This window comes from Haemorhous mexicanus, chromosome 7 (genome assembly GCF_027477595.1).
Source record: "Haemorhous mexicanus isolate bHaeMex1 chromosome 7, bHaeMex1.pri, whole genome shotgun sequence".
Lineage (NCBI taxonomy): Eukaryota > Metazoa > Chordata > Aves > Passeriformes > Fringillidae > Haemorhous > Haemorhous mexicanus.
In genome coordinates this window covers 22182575-22208960 of record NC_082347.1, presented here as the reverse complement: position 1 = coordinate 22208960, position 26386 = coordinate 22182575, and the positions used below count along the sequence as shown (strand labels likewise).

Here is a 26386-nt window from a genome sequence, read left to right as displayed (position 1 = left end):
GGTACTGGTATGTCTACCTCCCCTGCAGTCTTAGAATCAGGGAGTTAAAAATTGCTGAGTGTTTCAATTGCAGGTAAGATCATCCTCTACAATTTAGAAAGGCAAGAGCTGGCTGACAGTCACCCTCACTAGGTTCTCTCTTCTGCACCCTCACCATCCATAATCGAAAAAGAAATTACTGTCCTTGATTTTCACTTCTCAGACTCACTTGCAATGATTATTCACTATTTATGCCCTTGCAGAGATTACCAGCAAAAGAGGCAAAACCTCATCCACTTAATCTTCTTTCCTCATACCTAAAGATGACCAGAAAGGATCACAAAAGCCAGATCCTTTTGCATTAGAAACGGCTTGTCTTTGTTGGCCAGTTCCATGGAGGTTTGGTAAATTCCAAGGATTATGATTTTAGAAGAGACTGAATGTGGAATAAATTGAGAAGAGAAGGATTCTCTGAGATTTAGTTTTGTTAATTATGTGCACCTCAAATCTCTGGTAAACTCTATAAAGGAAAAATATTTTCTTTGTGCAACTTCCAACTATTCCACTTCTATTGAGGACTGCAAGCTCCTATTGCAGCCTTTGAGCAGAAACAGGAACTCAAGGGTCATCATCTTTAAAGTAAAAGCAAGCACAATTCCTTTTTTTCTTGTTAAAGAAGAAAGCTATTCGGTTGTCTTTTAAGCATCACAAATAAAAACATTTCTCTTGTGTAAGACATGTACTATGGGCATGCATTTGATCAAATTATATTCAGTGCTTTCTTTTGATAGTCATTTTGTCTGGGAAGGTCTCTGAATGTGGACCTGCAAATGGCAAAGAGGCTCACTGGGACAGCAGAGTCAATTTTATACCTTCACACAACATCCAGTCTTCAAACCACTACCCTGACCACTGTAATCTAAGCTTTGAGATAAGGAGCTGTGTGTTGAGATATCAGCCCTGAAACAGAGCTTTCATATAAAAGGCCAAAGAAATGCCAGCTGTTCTGTTACTATTATATCCCCTTCTCTCCCCATGGTGAGAGACTATCAACAAATCCATGTAGTTATTTCTTGCTTTTAAAAAATAAAAATTCATTAACCTCACGTGGCTTTGCAATCAGAGAGCTTCTTTTAAATGGATAAATCTGGGTTTTATCTGCTTTGCCTGAGATTCTCTGCTTACTGATCACAGATTATTCCTCCATTTCACCCTGTTAAAACCCAAACAAAGCATCTTTTGGAATAATCTTGTCTGGGTTTGTTTTTAACATCACTAGAGCAGCCTTTGTTCCCAAGAGCTTTGGCCATCTATCCCACCTTCCCACATGGGTCTGTAACCTCCACAAACACTACAGAGGTGAGAATCTCTGAATCTCTGCTGGTTTGGACTAGTGGGTGTAGGGCCTTCTTAGGACCAAGATAAGATTGTGATCTTTCACAAAGGGAAAAAAAATTCTCTTTCAGAACATTTCAGCACTTCAAAGCACAAGGACACTGAAGTGAAATGAAGAAAATTTTAGCATTTTCGAAATAAATACTCCAGACAAAACATAAAATCTTGAAGTCCTAAAACCTTGGAGATGAACTAAGACATATGCTGCACAGATGCATAAAACATGTAGAAAAAGTGGTAAGACTCCTAGGGAGGTAAAAGAGGGCTCTTGGGAACATGCAACAGACAAGGTTCGGGTAAGGGGCCAAACCTCTACAACAGTATTCTTCTTACACCTTTGCCTCAAATATTTTATGCCTTGGATGTAAATTTAAAGGGTGCTTCACCTTGAAGTTGTTTTGGAAACATGCTAAAGCAGTTGCTGTCACAAGCTTGCCACCATCATGGCTGGTACCATCCAGGACTCACCTGAGGGCAAGTGGTGAACGGGAATCCAGAGTATGTACCTATGGACAACCTCAGCACACCTGAGAAACAGGTGTGCACCTCCCTCAGTGGCTACAAACCACAACTGATGGGGAAGATACAAAGGGAAGTCCTTGGCTTCATGAAACATCACATGCACATGGATCACAGACTTAACAGAACACTTCATCATTACTTTCAAGGACACAGAGAATCAGAAGGAGCACTTAAGTTTGTTACCTTTTTCCTACTTATTTTTATCTTTGCCTGTCTCAGTTCCCTCTCCTCCACAAAATCTGTCTCTTACCCATAACCTTTCCTAATAGGTCACTGTATTATTCCAGGAAGTGCCAAGGAAAGCAAACCACAGAGCTGGCATGTCTCTTTTTCAATCATGAGACCACAGAGATGGTTCTCATGAACGCTTGGTTCTGACCATGTTTTTCGGGTGAATTTGTTGATATTCCCCCAGGGATGAGAGTTGCTGGTGGCAGACATGAGGAGGGTGCAAAGGGTAAGAGAAAACCCCACCTTTCCCAATTTAGTTGTGCGTTGAAAAGCTATATGGCTAAAATATAGACTGTATGAGTTTAGACTACATGGACTGGCCGACACTTTTGCAATATAATACATACAGCTTAAACATATCACAAATAATAATAAACATGTTCTTCTGTTCTAACACAACTTGCTTTTTCCTTTTGAACAGCAGAGTTTACAGCTACAAATAGGTTGGCAAAGGAAACCTGCATATACTTGTTCCTTACATCAAAGAGCAGACAGGATAGACAACCACAGGCACCTTCCTCTTAAACTGAGAGAGGCCAGCTCCTAAAGTGCTCCAATTTAAACCTGCAAAATTGTTGAGAGCATCACACACGGTGCCTCAGCATCTTTGCAGGCTAATTCTCTGTATAAGATGAGTACGACTGCAGCAATCAATTCCTTCCCTCAAATTAAATGCCATCTTGACTTTCCCAGTACACCTCACACACCAGAAATCTGTCTAGAACCTCTGGAGGTATCTACTCTAGGATTTTACCTCTACATCAGACACCTTCATGCGAGTGCCCTCTTTTCCCACAAATATATCATCGATGTCAACAAGGATATAGCGATCAAGTGTCAGACAGAGGCGTTTGCCAGTCAAGTAGGCAATGGCATCCACGAAAATGAGTTTGTGCAGCCAAAAATTGAGGTTATTGCCGAAGAGAACCCGCTGGATCCCATCATGCAGACCCAGATCCTGCATCACTGTGGCATGCAATGCTTTGTGAGTGGCCAGGTGAGGAATGGACTCAGAGGATTTCGTGCTGGCCAACAGCACTGGCTCATAGGTGCTGTGGTTTGACTGAAACACAGTCCAGTCATCACCAGGCAGAGGACCCTGCTCCACCTCATTAGCCCGGGTGACATAGAGCAGGGGAGCACTAGGATTGATGTGATAGTCCCGCAGCCCCAAGTTGGAATGTAGGAAAAGGGGGAAACCCTTGAGCTGTGCACTGAGCAGGCTGTTCTCATTAGCTTTGAAAAAGCCTATAATTCCCACTCCATACTCTACACAGTATTTGTCTAGCAGCTCTCGGTTCCAAGCATCTAGATTCACATATTTAAGGATGTTCTCATAGATAATTAGAGCATAGCGTCCTCTATCTTTGTCTGTCAGGGTGGGCATATCCCCTTTGCCAGGGGCGATCTCTGTCCTGTATTTGAAGCGGCTGGATTCCAGGATGGCCACTATTTCCTGCCCCAGCTGGGAGTAAATGCTTTCCACAAAGACGAGCACCACGGGATCTGTGCGCGACGTGTCCACAGACTTGGTGAGCCTCCAGCTGGCTTGTGGTGGGATCAAGATGCGGTGCTGGCTGCTGCAGTCACTGAAGGGCAGGGGCGGCGGCTCCTTGATTTTGGGACTGTTAGTGACGTAATAAGCCAGGATGCACATGGAGATCAGGCTGAAGGCAATGAGCAGCAGGATCAATCTGTGGAGCTCCAGCTGTCGCACGTGCCGCACCACTTTCCACAGCTGAATCATGGTGAGGCGGGCGGCTCCCCCCCTCCTCACACTCCGGACCCACGTCGCGCTTGGAATCTCCAGTGGCGCCGTGGCAGTGCCCAGCAGCGGCTCACAAAAAAGAAAGTGCAGCTGCAGAGAGAGAAAAAGCCAAAGCAAACAGCTACAAGGCGAGACTCCCAGAGATCTGCCATTTATCTCAGGTAACCATGGCCCTCAATTCCCATCGCTCTTTTGTGTGCTTCCTCGGGCTCCTCTCCTCTCACTCAGAAGTCTCTGGAAGAACAAGGTTTCCAGAATCTCGTCTCCAGTAGCAAATCAGTCTGTCATTCTGTGCACAAGCAGTTTCAGCTCAGCCTTTCCATGTGTCCTGTTTCTCATTGAGGTGTTTCACATTCACATGATGGCACCTTCTTTTTGCATCCTGCAATTTAAAAAGAAAAAGTCAATTCTCAGTATGACTCCAGCATTTAACAGGTTCAAGATGAAATGGCAGGACTAGAGGGTGATAGGGTGGCAGCACCACTCACCCATCCGCAGGTCTGGTCCCTGGGAAGTGTCACATCCCATTTGTGTGGGAGCTTGACAGAACAACCAAATGGCCTTTTGAAGAAAGGTCCTGACAGTGCACAGCAACTCAACATTCACCTTGGGTGAGATTCTCACACACTACAGCAAACAGAGCCAAGTACCTGGCCTTCCCCCAGCCCTCTGCAAGCCACTGAACAGAAAACATGAAACCCTTTTATTCTAGCCCATATTTCAAAGCTAACAATAGGAGGAGAGAGCACTCTCTGCAAGGCTGTCCCTATTTGTCCTGGGAACTCACTTTCTTCCAGAGGTCACAAAATACAGCTCTGGAGAGGCATCATCCCTCAGGCAGCACAGAGGGCGAGGGACACACTGCACACTTAAAGGTTGCCCACTGATTCAGTGGCAGTTGGAGATGAAACATTTCCTGAAACCTTCATTGCCTTCTCTCATATGACACTGAAGACCATGAAGCCAGTTTTAAATCACCAACAGCACAACATAATTTGGGTTGGTCTCAAATGCATGAAAGCCTCTTGCTATGAAGCTCTCTCACCTCCTGCTTTGTGTTCATGGCAGCAGACTATTTCACCATACGTTGCTATTTTTCCAGGAAAAGTGCCTAACAAAGCCAGCAAATAACAAATAATCCAAAACAAATACCAGAGAAAATAACTAAATTTCTCCTTTGTTTAAAAATAAAATAAAACTCACAGTGGAGTCTTCTCTCCCCCACCAGCAGTGTGACTTACCCCTAGCAATACCCTGGTGCCTTTCCTGGAATACAAGCACATTTTTGGGGCACACCTGCTGCCTCTCCCAGAACAATGCAAGAGCACCCTCAATGGCAGATGTTGCTCCCCAAATCAGTCATGCTCATGATGAGTTCTCTGTAAAAATTAAAACTCCTTTTTTCTTTAAAAAGCTTTTTTAGACACCCCCCAACAACTCCTGAAGATGTGCACCACCACATACAAACCCTCTAACCACCTGCTCAACTGGCACAGCTTGCAACACCTGGAGGCACAAGAAAGCAATAGCAAATAATATTACTAAAAGACATCTTCATCCTTTCTCCATTCCTCCCATTCTTGAGCTTTTCTGTTACTACCATTCTGATATAACAAAGAGTATGAGAATACTAGTTTGTCTATGAGTTTAAGGCACACATAAGTTTCTTGTATAGTAAAGCCAGGGGTTTCTAACCACCAGCTCCACCAGAAAAGGAACTACTTGTGAGACAGATGATTATTTTGTAATGTGTATTACTAGAAGGATAAAGTCCTTCTGAGTCAGGGAAAATACCAGTTCATAGATGAGGCCAAAAGTCCCACTCTCAAGACTCCCACCAAGCTGTTTTCCAAACTGTTGGTGCAGCTTGAAGCAGAGACAAAAACCACAAACAGATTTTTACAGGAAGAGATATAATACTGCTAACTTTATGACAGAAGATGGAAGAGACTCAGAGTGCTCTTTACACAAACCTTACGATGATCATTAAGTATTATCTCAAACAACACCTCTGATGTAAGCTCAGCAGAGCAGGGACTGGTTTGTGTAGTGCACAATGAAACCTCAGTCCTGATGAGGTTTTCAGAATAGCTGTAGACTATCAATATAAAGTATATCAGACAAATAATTTTCCACTGGAGAAACTGAGACACAGCAAAACTTACTGAAGCTTGCACTGCAACACAGCAGATGGATCAGGATTTTTGGTAGAATTATCCCTGTTCCCAAGATTCCAAATGGATTGGGGCCTCCATTCCCAAATGGCCCTCTGTAATGACAGAGCTGACTTTGGAAATCCAGCTCAGTCAGCAACAGTAAGCTGTGTTTTTTTCATCACAGACTGCCACATTCACATTTTCTGAAAAATCCCTTTGCCCAGGATTTTTCTCCTGGGAAGCTGAGAAGCCTCGAAGACAAATGAAAACAATAATTATCTCATTTGCTTCTCCTGTGTTTTGCTCCTTTGGAATGTGTTTGGAGACTGTTTATCCAACAGGTGATTGTTTCATTAGTTGCTGGTGGGGGTTGTTTTCACTCTTTGGCCAATCAGTGCCAAGCTGTTTCAGGACTCTGAAAAGAGTCATGAGTTTTCATTATTATCTTTTCAGCCTTCTGTAAGTATCCTTTCTGTATTCTTTAGTATAGTATTCTTTAATATAATAGAGTATAAAATAAGTAATTAGCCTTCTGAGAACATGGAGTCAGATTCATCATTCCTTCCTGCCATGGGGGTCACTGCAAATACAATACACAGACAACTTACCATCTTTCAGTTTTGTCTCTAGATAGTGTTAACTTTTTATTGGAAAAAAGACAGGGGAGAGAAAGTGAGAAATAACTATGTGAAAATGTAAAAAACAGAACTTGTATAGTTTTTTCTTTTTCTTGCTACTGATTTTGAATATATGATTCCCTGGACAGAGCATAGAACATGACTTTTCAAGTCAAGTTCAGTCCCTGTAATACACCACGAATTCAAGTGTATCAGCATAGTACCCAAAAACATGTGCCACCTTCCAAAAGCAGCCATGAAAATAGCCTTTCCACTTCCACAAGCAGCCCTTCCCATCTCACTGACTCTGCAGGGAAGACTTCAGAGTTACCACCTTCCTGCTTGGCATTACAGCTTCAAAGCTGCAGAGAGGCAGAAGCCAGCAGAGGCAGAATTCAGCAGGGCAGAGAGAGGTAACAGAGAAACATACAAAGAATGCTGTATCTCTTTTATGAGGTGAATTCCTTTTAAGATAGAGTAATACATGGCTCCATGCATATCACAATGCTGCATGTATGAGAAGTGATCTTCATTCTACTCCTGTGCAACAAATTCATGCTGAACACTTCACTCAGATTCCAATAATAGTCAATTTTGATGGAGAAACCTGGGAATTCCAAGTTATTGCCTCCCCAAATAACTCACTTCCTTTTGCTTGTCAATCCCACTGAATAAAACAGAAACATAAAACCATTTTGGATTTAAAGATTCACTATCTTAACATGTATTAGACACAAAACTGTTTTTGCAGGAGAAAATAATGTAAAGAGGAACTCAGGAGCCCAAGTGTTACTTCTATGAATTTCCAAGCAAGTGCTTCTGGGGTAGAATTTGTAATCTAAACACCAGGGTAAAGGTAAGAAAATCAAGATGATGTTGATTGATGCAAAAGCCTGGCAAGGTTCTACTTTTACAACTCTTTATCCCCAAAGCATCAACATGGAAAACACTTCTCTTCCCTGGTTGGACTAATTCATCACTCCAACTTAATTTTAACTTTTGAACTGACTCCGTTTTGTAAAGAACTGCAGCTTCAGTTTCCCAGTTATCAGTTTAAAGATGAAAATCACAGGACAACGGGATTATTCCATAGAATAAGAATGAAACCAGAGTTTAAGCTAGGCTGCCACACCTGCAGTGCCCAGCTGAGGGGCACCAGGGAGAAGAACCCCCTTTGCTGGGCACTTCTGAATCACAGCAGTGTTTTGATAACAATGATTCCATTCAAGCCTCTAGCGAAGCTCCCAAACAAGCCTCCATTTGTTACAAGGGTGAGCTCAAAAAAGCAAATTGAAAAAAAAAGGCCTGTATCAGATTGCTGCTCAAGAATCTGTCAGCTCCGATCTCTTTAACAAGGCTTCACAGCCAGAGGGCACGCCAGCTGGCATGGGATGCATTTCTTTCTTTGGGGACTGCATCAGCTGGTTTGGGTTCAAACTAAAAGAGAAAAAAAAAGCAACAAACAAATACACTGAACAAAATTTATATTACAAGGCGAGAGAACTGTCAGAAACCAGTCATACCTGAAAAGCTGAGAAATATCTATACTGGAGAAGGAAAAGGAAAAGAATTACAGTGAAAATTATTCCCTCTTAAAAGAAAAGAAAATACCTGTGTCCTCTTTTGACATCAGACTCCTGGGAACCTAACACCACAAAAAAACAGGTTTCTAGATAAACTGAGGTCCACTCTGAACTCCTGCCAGGACTGCCTCAGTGTGAATTGAGGGAAGTGGCAGTCAGAATGCACAGCAAGAATATTCAGAGGTCCAAGGACTCAGGCTCAGCAGGCACCCATCCTGCCAGAAAACATCTCTAAATCAGAGAGCATCAGCTGTAAGGTCAGATATCCCACAGATCACCAGCATTAAGACAAAGGCTTCATCAAACTTAGATGTTCTGTTTCCTAATGATATACAGTGTTAATGTGAAACATAAACTGCTTTTTGAATTATCACCTGCTAAACCACATACCAACTGATGTGATATGAAAGCAAGATAACCACCCCAACCCTGTGGTTTTAACATCTGGTCTCCAGATATTTCCAGTACTCGGAAATGATTGTGGGAGATTAGTACAAATGCTCAGGACCCGCACTAACCAAAAACCACTGGCCAGTGTATGAGTTTTTGGAGCTTCTGGTACATTCCTGCCAAGGCACATGGAAGATACTGGGCATTATCTGACACCTTTATCAAGAATGTCAGTGCATTCTTAGCTGAGCTACAGAAGGTCTTACCACCCAAACCCAAGTGTCACCAGTACATTTCCCCAGCCCTTTTCATTATTCATAATATAATCTCTCTGTCTGGAATGCACAGCAGCAAGATCTTGCCTTTGTCCACAATAGGTCTATTTCAGAGGCCTTTCTTCTGCACTTCCTGTGAGATGGTTGTTGCCTTGGGCCCCAGGGAGACTGCAGTAATTGAGTTACACAGTAATCAGAGAAGGAATCTGACTGATTTTCCAACCCATTCCACTTTAATGGTGTCATCAAGACACAAAATTCCTCATTAGTCTGCTCCATTCTGAGATACCACAGCCCCTCTCTCTTTGTCTGTGGTGGTATCTGTATGCCAGACCTCCAGGTAGAGCCCCTCTGTCCCAAAGAGGGGGACCCTGGTAAATCGTGTCAGCAAAACAAAGCAAGCCATACAGCAAAAGAATTAGTAGAAAGCTCAGGAAAATGAATGCTGCTTGTATTTCACATATTGGGTAAAAAAAATATTGTGAAAATTACAGTCACATTGCAATGAAATTGCCATGCTCATTTTTGGGCTCTGGCCATGTGTTTCAGCTAACATGCACTGCCAGTCAAATCCTGCCATGAAAGACTGCCTAAGGAATACAAAATTCAGATCAAAGACGCAAGAAACACTAATGGTGCCCATGCTGCTCTGACAGACAGGGCTGCAGCCTCCAGCCAGCTCTGTGTTTTGCTTGGGCAAGTCCCCACACAGGGAAAAGCCTCTCAGTACAGACCTGTGCTGAGCCAGAAAGCTGCCAACTGGCCAGCAGGCTTCAAATGTGCCAGTCTGATGTAACAGGAGATGACCTGTGTGATGAAGTAGTAATTATTTTAATTCTTTTATTACCACCCCTAGACAGGTAAGCAACTTCACATCTTCTGCAAGAGCAACAAACTGCAGTTCACGCTAAACAGATCTGCATGGACTCCTCTCATCCCAGCCTGGTGGAAACCCAACTGCAACCACGAATTTTACCCTTGTTCCAGTGCAATGAAGTCTGAAGACAACATGAAGGCAGAGATCTTGGACAGGCCGGCTCCAGGCGAGCTTCGCAGAGGGAGCACAGAGATCCCAGGACTCCTGCAAGGTTCTTGGTGTTTGGGTACATAATAGATACTTTGTTTGCAGCAGATCTTTGTTCCCTTGCTCTTTCATATTAGAAAAAGAAATAAACAATAGGTTTACTTCTTCACATGCCAGTGACAGAGGCATGGCCCAGCATTGCCTGTTATCAACTAGTCCCTTCCCCTGAAAACAAAAAGGTACTCCTCATAAGAGCTTCCAGGAAATCTCATTTTCAGCTCCCTGCCCTCTCCCCATCATAATACACTCACTGCTTAGGGTCATTACAACTGACCTTATTTTCCAAAGCAAGAGAATTTCAGACTTTTACATTGGGGTATTCCCTCAAGTTAAATGTCAGAACCACAAGCATCAACAAGTTTCACAGCCTCAGCATAGGACAAATTTGGGAAAGGAAAACAGATTTTTGTCTTGTATTTTCAGCCTGCTTAAAGAGTGGATCTGCAAATAAGAAACCTGAAGAATTGTTAAAAAACCAAATAAATAAATTTCAGCCTTCAGCAGTCACTGATGCTGCTTGATAGAAATAGTAGGTAGCTTGGCAGCAGCACACCTCTGCTGAAATGAAAAGGAAAGACTAGAGGTATTATAGCAGCAGAAGTCCTCACACAAGTCAGAGCTTTCCACCAGCTAAGGGGATGTAACTGCTCTGGGGATGCACAGGTGTCTGTAATGCAACTGCTCACCTCACCGGAGAGAAAGGAGGCACTTTCCTCAGAGATAACTGAAGGGAAGTATCCATTATTTCATTTCATGTGGTACTGAGCCTTTCAAGTCTAGGGATCAGGCCACCAGAAGAACAGCAGTTTCATTCTGGCCATACCTCTCCTTCTGTTTTGTGCCTTTCCTGACACATAAGTCTGTGCCTGCTCTGACCCTCACCTTTTTCCCACAGCAGGGGATAATGAGACAGCAGCTCCTCTCTGCACCCAGACACGCAGAGTTGTGGGACAGAGAGCCAGAGACAGTGCAGGCTAGAACCTTGCAACACAAAGGCAGTCCAAGCTGCTCTACAATCCCCCCAAGATGGAAAGCAAATTTTTCAGTCACCCCAAAGGGAGGGAATACACCATCTTCAGCCTCCTGCTTTCATCAGGAATCAACACGTGTGCTCTATCACGGCAGAACATCTCCAGCTTAGCTGTGGAAACAGGAAATAGATGCAGTTCCTTCCACATTAGATATGGACAAGAATCACATTTCCTTTCTCTCATGCTTCTTGATTATCACAATTCAGATCAACTATTCTGCTGCAGAAAGCAAAACATCTTCTCAGGTGATTTCTCTTAAGTGACTTAATTAAGTGGGGAAATACAGTCAAACTGGCAAACCCAAGAAAATTCAGTGTCAGTCAGAACTGAAGTGTCTTAATATAGAATATATATTATGAAAGTTTATCTGTAATTGTTATGAAAGCAGCCTAGCCATTCTTCCTATGAGGACTTAAAAAATTTCACCTTAATTAAAAAGAGGCTGATCTTCTATATTCAGTTGCTTCCTCCTGTCACATAACACATAGGAGATAATCTTTTACAATCAGTTTTATCTAGGAACGTAAGACATTAGGGAACAGGTTTAATACCATGACACTGAAAGTTTATCCAAACTGACACCAGAAGGAAACACTAAGTATGCTCTATCAAATCTTAAAACCTCAGGAAAGCTCTTGAACTCTTGTGCTCACCTGTTTCTGGTGTATTTGCACTAAAATTCAGGGTCAGAATGTGCTGGGCTCATAAAAGAACATGTTCCCCAGCTGTGTACAGCAGCGCCCTCCTGCCTGCCTTCAACTGAGATGTTCTACTTGCAAGATCTCCACCCAGCACAACGTTCATGGCTTATCTCGCAGCCTTTGCAGTATCTAATTATCCAGTTCTATTAGTGTGATTGAAATAAGTCTCCCGGACTCAGAAAACAAAATATTTGCATTTTTGTTGGCTTGTCTATTGCAAGACAGCTCTTAACACAATGCAAACTCCTGTTAGGAAAAAAAAAAAAAAAAAAAGAAAAAAATTTAAAATTTAACAAAGGAAAAAAGGAAAAAAAAAAGAGGAAAAAAAAAAAAAAGAGAGCCAAAAGTAATATAAGCAAACTATAAATCTGGCCAGGCAAAAAGAGTAAAAACAAACAATGGGAAGCAAAGTAAAATGAGAGAAAAGGGCATGAAATGAGGTCTTTGAAGATCACCCTGGGCTGGGTGGGACAATGGTTTGGACAATGCTTTTTACAAGACAGGAGCAAATCCAAAGTGCTCTACTGCCCTCTCCAAGCCTTTGGGCAATGAAAAGTCATTATTTGCTTTTTCACAAGCAGTAGGGCAGAAATAGATCTCAGTGGGGGCTCTGCACCACCAACAGCCTCTGAATGCCCTGACCAGCTTCCACTTCCAGAGCTATGAGCTGCACCTGAGACCAGGCCAGACCCAAACCAGGCTACAAGTACGCTCTGCCTTGCTGACCTGACTTGTCATTGTGCGCTCACCTGGTGATTGGACTCCAGGGTGAACCTGGCAGCCATCCCTGCCTGCCTCTGTAGCTGTGCTCCTGGGGTGCTGCTGCTGAGGATGCAGCCTGTGCCAGCAGAGGGTGGATGGAGCCCCCTGCACGGTGGGGTGAGGCAGCTCCAGCCTAGTGCCATCCTTATGGCCTTGATGGGCCCCACAGCAGCTTCACACGCTGTTACTTTTCCATAGACAAAGGATGTGTAAGAGACAGGAGGACAGAGACTGCTAGAGAAACAGGGTGATAAAAAGTTGTGACTATTGTTAGACTTCCCTGTCTTCATGTGGGTAGAATTATTTAATTTTCTCTCAAACCATCTGTGTTTGCAATTGTTACAAAATCACAGGCAATGCACATTTATTTCCATATCCTACACTATGCCATGCTCACTACACAAACAAAAATAATTTCAACCCCATATCTTCTGTTTCCCCTTGTTTCTACCTTGTTTTTAGATAATCAAGTCACAAAAAAGAAACTCTTTTACATCTCAAAGATATTAATTTTAAACTGTACTGTAATTACATGCCACTAGCTTTTAGTGTTTCTCCCATTTTCTAGACTTAATTACTAGAGTGGGTGCTATATTCTTACATTTTTAATTAGTCAACTGTTTACAAGTAGGATTTTTTCTGCTATGAAGTACTGCATCCTTAAAATATTCATTCATGCAGAATTAAGTCCAGGACCTCATTAACATCTTAATTAACACTACCCAGGACAACTCAGGAAAAAGCTGCCATATTTGCAATCAAATCTACCCTCTGATAAAACTCAAGTTTTGTCAGGAAAGCTCAAGAGTTTTGAGCAAAATAAAGATCTCTGTTTTGGACTACAGCTGAAGTAAAACTGATCCGGGTATTGAAAACTGCAAGGTGCTCAATTATAGGTTTTGGAGAATAACTCTGCTATCTTGGGGACTCTTCCCCCAAATTTACAGGCAGTAGTAAAATGCCCAATGAAATGCAATCAATTACTGAAAACCAGATTAATTTTTTATTATGAAAATGTTTATGTGTTGAAGCATGAAAATTTTCTTCCATGAAGAAATTAAATATTAAGTTTATGTATAGTTTCTGATAATGAAAAAACATATTTAACCTTTGAGTCAAAATAATGGAGTTAGTCTGTGCCATTTTGCAAGTTTGTATAAGTATTTATAGGATAAAACAATTATGAAACTATTTCTGTTTCACATGTAGCAGTAAGAGACAAGGACAGATGATATCAGAAGTAGGACTTAAGAAAAAAGAAGCATTCAGAACACTGTTGATTATGAAACTTAGTCGAACACAACATTAATGTTTTCAGGGATTCTTTGGCTTTCTTAATAAATTTTAAGCTTAGTTCAAATAGGTGAACTGAATACAGGAAATCACAATTTTTTAAAAAAAATCAGCGATCCAATTGCCTTATCTCAGTTGGAATAGAAAGAGAATTGCCAGAAAAGAAAAATTCTCTCCAAGCAGAAATGGGCATCTGCCTGTGTGGCAAGATCTTCAGGAGGACAGAGAGCACATTTCTTCTGGTTTAGTCTGGTACAGCGTACTCAGTTTGTAAAATGCATTGCAGAAAGCACAGTAACTTGATCCACCACTTGCATACAACAACATAATCACTTACCAACATGTATTTCAACTAGTATGGTGGGTCTTGTGCTTGTTTTTGTGGAAAGACTTGTTCCACAAAGACAGAGACACAAAATGGTTTAAAAACAGTAAGCAGATCCATCTCGTGCCTGCCTCTGTGAGCTTGTCCATGCTAGGGAATAACAGCCATGGCAGCATAATTGCCACTGCAGTGAAGCTGTGCAATGACAGGAGCACTGCTGAGCACCACCCGGCTCACCCAGAGCCCTCTGTTTCCTAAATCACATTCCTGCAGGTTGATCAACAAGGCTGAACTTTGCCTATGCAGACAGGCTAGCTGATGGCGCTTGCTGTAATACAGACACTACTCCCCACAACCTGGCAATTATGTTAAGATAAAGTGTGCCTGCTCTTAACAGGACACAGAAAATAGTGAACTCTGTGAAAAATTCTGCACTCAAAACGAAAAGGGGAATTTATAACTAATCACTGCATGAAGATCTAATGAAAACAAGGCTCAAAATAGGGGAAAATACACTCCATCTTGCCATACGTACTATCTCACATTAAGAAACATGACCCAGAATAGTAGATATAAGAAAGGAAGGCTAAAAAAGAGAGACAATTAGTCAAGTAAACAATGTGGGATCGATTCCTGGAAGAAAGGGGTTAACAAGAACAGAGAAAGGGAGGGAGGGTTTGGCAGCCAAGATTGGGAAACTGTTCCAGGAATATGAGGCAGTAGAAACAAAATGCAAAGTGCAACCCTAACCCTAGGCAGAGCAGTAAAAGCAGCCTTGGGCTAAGGCTGGTTGAAAGGAAAAAGCTGTGGAGGAAGCCATGTTGTGGCAGTTTTGTGTTCCCCTTGGGATGCTTTTGCAGCTGCAGTGTGCCTGGAGCTCAGGGCTTTGTGGTTTTCAGAGCCCTAACCCTAGGGGAGTGGGAGGGTGAGACAATTGGAGGGACACACAAGTGTCAGAGGGGAGTAAGAGAAAATGACAGTTCACATTGCTTAAGGAGGCACAAACGTAGTGGCTTAAGACAGAATTTTGCTATGACATTAGGTCTAGCTTGCCTGCATTTAAAAAAACATAGTTTCTTCTAATAACCAAAAGAAACATGGTCTAAAAGGCTTAACAACTCATCTTCAAAGACGAATTCCACCAGATACAGGCCAGCATGCTTACAGCTTATGCATTTAATGCTGATAGAGGAGGGCTCATACAGTCTGGACCTCTGAAATACACCATGTCATACAATATTCCAGACAACACTGCAACATTACTGCATTCATATCCTGACTAAAGTCACTACTGGTTTGGTTGTGAAAAACCTAACACGCTTGCTGTACTTGCTGTATTCATCCCTTTCCTTTGTCCAGAACAAAGCATTCTGGAGCAATGGAAGGCTACAGCTACATTATGTAAAAAGTAAAGTTGCCTCAACTACATTCCAACAGTGCTTTCTGCCCTCTCAATTGTGAACCATGGCCCACACAGAGACAAAAGTGGTATTAGTCAGCTGACAGTTTAGATTATCTGAATTAAAGAATAATTTCAAGAAACATTATAAATGCTGAAATTTCATCATTAATGTTGAAATCCCCAATTCAAATGTGCTAATTGATGTCACTGAAGTAACAGGTACTTTATAGTTTTCAGATCACTTAACACTACATCTTGTGCATGTATGTGATGGAAGAGAATTTAGCATTTAGCATTCAATTAATTCAAACTCGACTTTGCAGCAGCACTGTAACTAAATAATTAATGCTTTCTCATAGCCTCAGATTAACACTATACTTCCAGACATGATGTTTTCCTCCTTTTTCTACTCAACAGTGCTGCAAATGAGAAAGCAAAGGCAGTCTGGATCCCAACTCTGAAGTTTCCTACCTTCTTCATTGCAGACAAAACACCAGAATAAATAATTTTAGCTAGACAGCAACTCTGAAGAGTTATGTTACTGAAATATATATAATGATAAACATGTTAAAATTTTAGACATTAATTGTAGAAGTAAAATACTGAAGTTAATTTTAACTCTAATGATTTGGTCTACTTAATTCTCATATAATTAATTTGGTAGCTAGAATATAGAATTATAGATAGAATATAGAATATAGCTACCATATTTCTATATGGTATATAGAAATATAAAGGTAAATCTTTTTTGGAAGACATGCTGTTTTCATATACAACAAAGAAATGAAACCTGTAAAATTCAGTGTTCATTATGAATCTGGGTTAGTCTTTCTGCAGTAATCTGAAATGCTTTGACTTTGTCCCCCACTCTCCTGTGAAGTGCTAAGTGACTTGCAAAATATCTGTGATTGCAAGTGTTAACAGAAAGCACATTCAGAGGACCTGCTGACACCTTGGTACCTATAGCAAGAATCCTGTCCCAGTGGCTTCATGTTTATTTCTGCCCATATTCCCCATTGCCTGCCTGAATTTTCCCAAACAATTTAGTTGACACAACCAGGCAGCATCATGAGGCAGCTGCCTGCCACTGGATGCAACCCAGCCTCCCCTCTTCTTGCCAGGTGCCAGCTTTGCTGTCTGACCTCCCTCTCAGCTGAGAGAGGCATGGAGAACTGTGCAAATTCACCAGTATCCCCCCACCCCTCCTAGGAGAGCATACCTGAACATCATTCTCTTCCTCAGCCGCACAAGGTGACAGTTTGGTCATTGCAGCCTCAGGAAACCCAGGAACACGGGTTAAGAGTTATTAAGTTTTCACCCTGAAAACATGGTAACTTTCAGCTTTCTGCTACCCTCACTCAGCTCCTCCAGAGTTAGACAGGATGACTGTTTTCTAATTCCTACACACATAAACTAAGGACCCAATTTTTGTCCTCTAACCTGAATGCCAATTTCCCAAAGCATTCAGAGAGGAAGACTCCACAGATGAGCTACAGGTGAGGATTCTGTGTTCAAGAGATCAACATTAGGAGTTGCCAGAGAAACTTCAGTGCCCTGTTTGGTTTCTGTATTTCTGTTTTTGCAGGGTTAGAAGAACAAAAGGACAAGCAGCATTATCACAGGAGATGAGACAGGGTGGGACATTAAAATCTTAAATTTCTCTTTGTGCACTGGTCCACAAACAGAAGAAATGGGTTCAAAGAATCTTTGAAACAATGATACTTCTTCATGTACTCTCTGGGACAGAGCCAGACATCATCCTAAATGCTAGGGAATTCAAGGGTAATGAATTCCCTAGCTGACTTCAGTCCTTTACTCCACTTTTACCTTGATGTGGTTACACATTCCAGAACTCGACCTGGAAAATGGGAATCACATTACACAAAGATGCTGAGCATCAATGCCTCTACAGCACTTTGTGAATGTATCAGAATGAATTGGGATCCTGGTGTTACCTGCGTAAAAGACAAACTTCAAAACAGTGATAAGGGTGGGATTGCCACCACTTGCTGCTCTACTCCAAACACTCCAGAGAACCAGATCTGAGACAGACACAAAGTCAAAAATTCTCCATCAGTTCTCAATTAGCAGAAGGACTGTAACTCAGCTTGGTTTGCTGACAACACAAAGGCCTCTCCATGGAAGAGGTGAAAATTCTCTTCCCCTCCACTGCATTTTCCAGGCTCTCATATATTTCCTTTCCTTCACTGGTGTTATTTGCATCAAAATGGGAATCACATTCATCCAACAAGAGCCACCTCAGAGGTTAAACTACAGGCAGTGACATTTAATTTATTGAAAAGGGGGAAGACAGAGAGTTTATTTTAGGTCAAACTACTTACATGAAGAATCACCTTGGACTCTGCAAATACTCTGCTAAGAATACAAATAAAGAGGACATATAGGAGTCCTCTATTTCTATGGGAGAGTTCCACTTCCCTCCACAATGCTAAACAGAATAGTCCACCAACTGATGTAACATCTGCAGGCTGAATCAATGCCATGAATGCTTCCACCTCAGAAGTAACACCTTGTCCTCTACCCTCTGCTCCTCATAGAAATACAAACCAAACAATCTATCAGTGGGAGACTCTGCAGGTTTTTATTATGTGCTCTCCCACATTCCCATCCCTCTCCCCAGGAAGACTCTTTGGACTTTACACAAATATATTCTGCATTTGAACTTTCAGTATAAAAATTATTTACTTATTCTGAAATGAAACACACAATATAGAGTGATCACTAAGCACCAGAAAAAGGCTGAAAAGCTACAACACACTAAAGCAGAGAGGGGTAAACGTCTCTCTTTGGATTTTTTCAGTTCCAAAAAGGAGGGTCTCTGCATAATCTCAGTTCATATAAGGGGTGTGAAAAAGCAAGACTATGCTATGTTCATACGATACCTAACTTCACAGCCTTTTGTTTGTAAGAAGGCATCACATTGACTGAAAGCAGCTTTTCAAAGAGCAAGCTACAAAACCAAATTCCTTTGAGGAATATTTTGCATTAAAAATGGCTTCATACTTGCAGTGAAATATTCCAGCACCAGCCATATTCTAAGAACAATGTGTGCTCCCTCTCCACAAGCCCCTAGGCTGCGCTTGCTGACTCTATAGTGAATTTGTTATTGTCCTAAGAGAGCATTAGATAATGAAGAGCTCAGAGTTTTCCTTTCACTTTATGCCTGGGCTCATCATAATGCGTGCAAGTAGGCTTAGAGCCTGCAGATCTTCCTTCTTTACATCCTTCCCCTCTTATTTTCCAACAACCCAACATTTTTTACAAATGAGCACTATCAAGTGTCTCTTTTGAAACTAGGTTATTGAAACCATCACCTTCTTTTTAGTGTTGCAGAGAATAAGACAAAGGTCCCAGCTTTCAAACATAACTAAATGCTTCTACTACTGCACCAAGTGACTCCATCACAAATCATCAGAAAACAGAGTGATAACTACTCTAATGCCTGCTCCTGTCCAGCTCTGCAAGTGGCACTTCACCCTGCTGGAAGAAAAATTCAGCAAGGTCCAGGTGTGAAAGGAGGTTCAACAACAGGGACATGTCTATACATACCCAAGTGGTAACACCAGGCTGAACAGGGGCCTTGCAATGTGAGCTTAACTGTGCCTTGAGTCAAATGGCTGCTATATTCCTGAAACACCTCTGACATACTGCAGCATTTTACAGTGCTTAACATTGCTCTCCCACAGGAAAGACAGCAGCAGGGTTAACAACTTTCTGTTATATTTCATCTAAGGTGAACAGTTAATATAGCATTTCCCGTGGTTTAGAGAAATAGAGAATGTTTCTATTGAAAGATCATTTGTATTTTCAGTAATTTCCTTCAAATTATCAAAGCTGAAAAGCCACATGGGAGGCTGTCTGACAATTCCAGCAGTGAAGTAAGATCCAAGATTTTTGGAGCCAGCAGCAACCCTTCAACAGGGTTCTTTGGCTCTCTTTTGGTTAAGCATGATCAAAATATACCTTTTCTTTATATTTTTGGGATTCTTGAACTGGATGGTTTATGGAAATGCCACATCCTAAAACAATATGGAAAAAAAACACTGCAATTTTAGCTAACCTGAAACATATGACATCCCTTAAACAGAGACCATCACCCTTCCTCATCCTTTATGAGCTGAATTTGGGGAGTGAAGGGGGAAGGGTAGAGAAGGTAATTAATTGAAAGCTGTGTCTCCTCTTCCATATAGCCACATTTGTGAAGGCAGGTTTTAGATAGCAACAGTCTACACTGATGCTTACAATGCAGGCTAACCACCTAACTTATATTTGTTACTTTAAGATGAAAAACCAAAGACCATTAAGAAAAGAGGCCTGGTGAAAAGTCTCAAGTCTATGCTCCAGGCCATGCTCTTGCTTTCTACAACTGCAGTGTCTGGCCAAATTTCAGAAGCATCTGTACTATTGACATGAGTGTGACTAGTTCATAAAAGAATATTTTCAAAGACCCAAATTCTGTTTAATGTGCCTTGACCAGGAGAATGGCAGCTACATGTCAGCTCGAGGATCAAGAAGTTTCTTAATGACCAGAAAACCCCTCAATGTTCCAAGTGAATCTCTTTTCCAAGAAACTAAAAAATAATGGAAATCAAACACACTGTTAGCCAAAGGATCATCATTTACTAGTCAGTGGTTAAAGGAAAAATAATATGCATAAAAATTTCCATTTCTAAGCTTTCATCTTGCTAAATATTAACTAAGCAGGACTAGCTTTGCTCTTAAGATGCAAATGAGAATTTCGATTGCTGTGTGACAAAAGACTAATAATTGTGGGTTTAGTCCTCAGAAAACATATAAGGCATCATCTGATTTTTTAAATGTTCTCTATAATGGGTCTGATCTTTATAGTGATTTCATCAATTACCAATACTGCTGACATCTCTTCATCTACCAGTCTGGTAGCCAAGACAATGAAGGTTCAAGGGAGTATCTATTTATAGTGCATCATGAGCAGCAGCCTAGGCAAAGGCGTGCACAGCTACAACCACCTTCCCTGTGCTACTCAAGTGCATTAATGAGCCACCAGTTCATCACAGGCCAGGTTTCATCCTCCTCCAGCACATTTCAGAACACGAATTTAACCCAGCAGCAAGGTTAGATGCAGAGACATTCTGTGGGGAGGGAAAAGGAGAGCAGGGGGAGGCAGAGGAGAAGAAACTAACAAAGAGCTTAATGAGCAAGGAACTATGGCAGGCGTATCAGTATGAGATACAAGCCCTGCCAACTCCACTTAGTGCACTGCCTAATACAGTCACTGAATAGCAGCTGCTCCATCCTCCTCTCAAAGCATTGTCCTTGCAGATAATGACTGGTTAACAAGCAGTCAAACAGCAAGGCATGAAAGAAAACAGTGTTTTCTTGTAACAACCTAGGTAGCACTTAGACAAGGAACAGCGAAGATAAGCACAAAGATTCAAATTCCCACCTTTAAAAGTGAAATCCTTACATGCAGTTACTCTATCCAAAAAGGTCAGACAGTCAACAACCCAAGGAAAGACTCAGAGCCAAATGGAAAGCAAGAAAGCCTGAGAGCTGGTCTTCACAAAAATCATACAGCGAGCTGGCCTTTCTGGGTAAGGGCAGCTGGGCTGCACAGTTGGTAGATGGATAAACCATTAGTACCAGTGGCTGCCTTCCCTTTACTCAGTGTTGCCAAAATCTCTCACATTTTGTCAACCTAAGGATGCTGTAATTTTAAGCACAGGGAAATGGAAAAATGTAAATAAATTCATGCTATTAAAAAGAGCGTATTTGTGCTGAGCATAAGCACCATTAAAGACTAGCTGCTACACCCACCATACTGCAGCTACAGGTAGGTGGTGGGCCAAGCACAGTCTCACGTAAACAATCCAAAAGCACAGCTCCCTTCCCCCTCCGAATCTATCTTGCCTTGCAGCTCCTCTCTGAAAAGCTTCCATGTCACTCCCTGAAATCTCAGGAACAATGAGAGGAAAGTAAGGAAGATGGTGTGCAAAGGAAGGCATAGTCCAGTGCAAAGGAAAGCACGGTCCAGTGCTCAGCTTCTCATGGCACAAGGCAGATTCGAGATGCGACTCAGGGTGGGAACAGCTCCTCCATTCCTTCCTCCTCTTACACACTGTGCATCTAATCACGGTGGGGCGTTGAACTCCATTTGCACGGCAGACAATGGGATCTGGCAGCAGTTCAAAGGCATTTATAGCAAAGTGACTGAACAAGCTCACTGCTGGCACAGGCAGGCGAGCACACAGAGCGCCCCACTTTCCTCCCTGACACTACTCGGGCTGCAAAAGCAGGTGCTGAACCATGGGCAGCCAGCTCTCCTTTTGCTCCAGTGGCAAGAGTGAAGGAGGAAACCAAAAAGGTACCACCACCAAGAAGAGCAGCACCTAAACCCACATCAGTAAGGTAGAGGGAGGTGGGGAGTGAGTGGGGGAAGAGAAGGGAGAGGGAGACAGAGAAGAGAGAGGCTGGCAGGCAGAGGGAGAGCAAGCCAGCAGGCAAAGGGGGAGAGTGAAGAAAGGGAGCCCACAGACAGCAGTGCCTGGCACCCTGACAGCCTGCTGCCAGAGTTCATCTTCTGAAGCTGTCACGGGTTTATGAATGCCTCTAGACTGACAAGCTGACAAGATGAGAGAAACTACACTCAGAAAATGTATTCAGCAGCAGTAAATTGCTTCTCTTGCCCTAATGTGGTTTGCAGCTTCACTCAGGGAACTGATCTCATTTGGGGCGGTGCAGGGAGCAAATCAACTATGTATATTCAAACACTATTATTGGAATCTGGAGACTGGAATAAATCTACAGAGGGACAAAGAAAAATCACCTTCTTGTGCACCACTAATAAAAAATTAACATGTTAAAAGAACAAATACATAAATCTCAGATTATGCTCTGTCCCTGTGTAAGCACTTTTGGTAGCAATGGTTGGGGGGTGGGGCAGGAGCTAAACTCCTGAAAGCCTGGCACAAGAGGGACTCTCTACTTCAAAAGGTAACAGGAAACGGGGCTGCAGAGAGGGAGAGAGACAGGCAGGAAAGGAAGCGCCTCCTACCACAGCAGCATATTCTGCTCTTCAAAGATGCAATGCCCCAGGTATGCTCAAAGTTGTATCCTTTCCCAGTCAGGGTTTGAGAGTAGAGGGTTTTCAGACAGGATGACATACTAGCACACATCTCTAGAGGAGTTCCTATAACAGGAGCTGACAGTGCACAGCAAACACTTCTGTAGTAAGACAGGGCAACCTTAATGCAATGGAATGTTACAGGGTAGTAGAGAGCACTCTGGATGAGGCCTGAATCTCACTGATTCATCAAGTGCCATCTCTGTTGTAAAGTGAAAAAAGCACGTCCTAAAATTTTTATCCTGACAATAACAAACTAAAAACTAAAATCAGAAACAAGGGTCAAGTACCAGGCTCTTGGGTTTACCTACTATGATTTAACCTGCTTTTGTAGAATGTCCAGCTTTAAGGTCTGCCTCAAAGGTATTTCCTACTGTCTCATTGTTTTGGCAGGACCAAAAAAAAAAACAAAAAACAAAAAACCTGGAAGCTAAGGTAGAAAATGTTTTAAAATGTTTACTAAGAGTAAATTACTTTCCTTTTGAATTAACAATAAAACTCATTCTGAATAGGCACACAATAGGTATTCTTTCTGTCCTACAATGGCACAAAGATTTGCTCAGTGTTTTTTAAATCCTAGAAGATATATTACTAAAACATTACATTACCTTATATTACAAAAAAAAAGCACAAATTCTTCATTCATTTATTTAACACGAAAACTGAAAAAAAGCATTGAAGTATTTCAGAAAGGAAAGCACATAGCCACAAAGATATTTATTGCTAAGCGGCGAATAAAAGACGAGGTGCTGAGGGATAAGGATTACACACATAAAACTAGGGCTGCTGTTCTAATAAATCAATGAACGATAAATGGAAGTTGAGCACCTTTGAAAAATGTTGTTTCCACAACTAAGAGAGGAGACAATTCTCTATTTTGCCTCATTCAAAAAAAAAAAAATCATCTCACATACATGTCATGCTACAATGCAGCACTGCGAAATCTGCAAGCCTCTTTGTGAACTGCAGATGGATAATGCTGACAAAAATTTTCATAGTATCATAACCTAAAACCATCAAATTTTTTAGCTCCTGTCTATGCCAGTAAATAAACCCTTTCCATTCAAGCTGCGGTATGCAAACAACAGATGTTGGAAACCTCTTGATACTCCACTAATCAGAAAGATGACAGAAAATTCTGCATCCACACAACAAAGAACCAATTTTTAGAATAACTGAGATTTTCATGATGGGTTTCCACCATACACTTAAGACATCTTTCTCCAGTCTCCAGTGTTTTATAGAGATTCAAGCTTACTGGACACTTGCTGGCAATCTTTTCAAATACATTAGTTTAGAAAATATTAGAAAGAAAAATTACTACTGCTCCATATACATGAAGACAATTAACTTTCGCTCACTGCCTAAAGCCACAACTTCAGTATTTCTCTCAAAGGCTAGATTTCCTCTTCTCCATCCTCCTTAACCAAACCTCCTGCCCTTTCCCAAGCCCTGCCACCTCCCACAGCTATTCCACAGTGTCCCCTAGATCAATGGCAACCAGAGGAATAACTTAGCTCAACTGAGGTTAAGCACCATTTAGGAGCAAGTACATGAACTATGTCTTCATGTTAGCAGGTAGTTCTGGTGAGATTTCAATGGTATTTTTCTGCAGTTCAGTCCTAATTACCCTGGCATAACACAATAACGTAGCTCTGCATAGTGTCGGTCTGCGGTGATCGTTTCCAAAGAGCCCTGGAAATAAAGGGGGAAATTACAGATATTGCTACCAGCTAACAAACAGTCTCTACTGCTGCTCAATTTAATGACAGTCTCTCCTTCCAGGCAGCTTCCCAGTCATTGGAATTACCCTGTAGGTCTTTCAATAACATGCCCAGTGCTGACTGTGACATAAAAGGCATTTCTGACACTACTGCATGATCTTTATATTTGCTACTCAATGGATTTTAATCAAGATACAGCAGAGGCACAACTGCAGAATTATACAACACCAGAGCAGTGGGTCTCCACCCGAATCAGCAGATTACTTCTGAGGGGTCCAAGAAAACATTACCAAGAAAATCAAGCCAATCCTCAGAAGTTTTAATTCCGTGTAAAGGTGTCGGTATCTTTATTAGGTAATTTTTTTTTTTTAGATCTGTGAATTAAAACAGATTGAAAAAGTAATTTTTGTGAGGGTAATGCCCAGAAAAATGAAAACAAATTCAATATGTCTAGTCATGATTCAGATCAAAGTCCCTCTCCTGTCACTGGCTGAAATAGTGCATGCTGCAGTATTTATGGACCAGTCAGTATCTTTCCTCTACTTCTAATACCCATAATCTCGAAAACTCATCTAAAAATCACAACTAACAACTCAGAGAAAGAAAGGTGTCTTGTAGAGTCCCTACACCTCAGGAAAGAATCATGGTTTTTACAAAAATGTTAACAATATTGCAGTATTTCCACCTCACCAGGGTCATACTGTATAATGGCATAATTTCTAAGATGTTGATAAGACCCAAACTATTTGCTGTCTTTTGTATCAGCTTAAAAGAGCACATGATATCAAGGCAAATATGCTTCAGCTAAATGGCCTTAAGATTGTAAATAACCCAATCTTGAAACGTTAAATAAAAAAATAGCAAAATCCGACTGTCCAAGCAAATCTGCTAACAGACATATACTGAAATCCTAAATTCATAAAGCAGGACACTTGATAATCCTCTCAGATGCCTCTCATTTATTGAGATATACTACAATGTTTACTTGAATTTTTATGAAGACTTTAAGCAGCTGGACAAAACACATTTTTCATGCCCTGCTATGCTCAAAGGGTATGTTTTTCTGTTACGTGTTTTTCAAAATACCTCAGGTTTATTATGCTTTTCACACTGATTACATTTGAGAAACAGTCAAGGCCTAAATGGTTCTGGCTATCAAGACATAGGAAGACACGTGCTTGTTTAGCTTACATGATTTGAAATTTTTTTCTTGATCAAGCCTTATTTGTAAGTCATCATGACGCAATAGCACTGATAGTTCTATCTTAAACTCCAGACAGAAACACATAACAAATCTAGAATGGTCTATGGTAAAGTGCCAAGTAAGAATTATTCATCCAAGTTCTTCAGTCACACAAACACACACACTCTCCCCATCCCCAGTCTACCCTGTTTATGGATCTTGTGCCCCCAGGGCTCTGTCCACCATCTCACTAACTCAGTTTACCATATTTACAGCTGAAGACAACACACAGGATATGCAGCCAGTCCTTTAAATCTTGACATTCTCACTGAAGCCAGTGAAGAGTAAACATATTTGTGTGTAAATTTCCCTGAAAAAATACCAGCAAAGATAGATTACTATTGAAGTACTTAAATACTGCACTTACTAGCTGGAAAGAAAAGTTTATTTCCTTTGAGTTTCTCCATTCTTCCTCACCCAAATATTGATACAGAATATATATTACCTTAGCTCTTTTCAAAAAGATACTTGGGCACAACTCAGATTTTCTAGGGAGCACTAAGGGAGAAGGTGAAACTTCTCATGTACCTTAGCAGCTGTGGAGGGGATAGAAGATTCAAGGATGCACTTAACCCAGCCAATATCTGCTTGTTAACAGAAGAACAGTTTCCTCTCCTGAATTACCTCTTTAACTAAGGATAACAGAAATCCACCCCAAAGCACAAGGAAGACTACAATTAAACCCAACAAGAGCTTATTGCCTTAACAAGCCATGTGAACACTGCCAGAATGGAGGCTGGGGTGGGGCTAAGAAAGGAGATCAATTTTGCAGACTTGAGTAG

The 26386-nt window shown here is 41.5% G+C and overlaps 1 protein-coding gene across 6 annotated transcripts in view; it reads right to left on the bottom strand.

Annotated features, from left to right (window-relative positions):
* NDST2 (N-deacetylase and N-sulfotransferase 2) overlaps positions 1-26386 on the bottom strand; it is a 125707-nt gene that overhangs the window by 20839 nt on the left and 78482 nt on the right. For all 6 annotated transcript variants that reach the window (XM_059851362.1, XM_059851366.1, XM_059851364.1 and 3 more), the window contains one exon: positions 2882-4277. In XM_059851362.1, the coding sequence (XP_059707345.1) occupies positions 2882-3874 (993 nt within the window). In that variant the 5' untranslated portion in view covers positions 3875-4277. The remainder of the gene's footprint in view (positions 1-2881; positions 4278-26386) is intronic.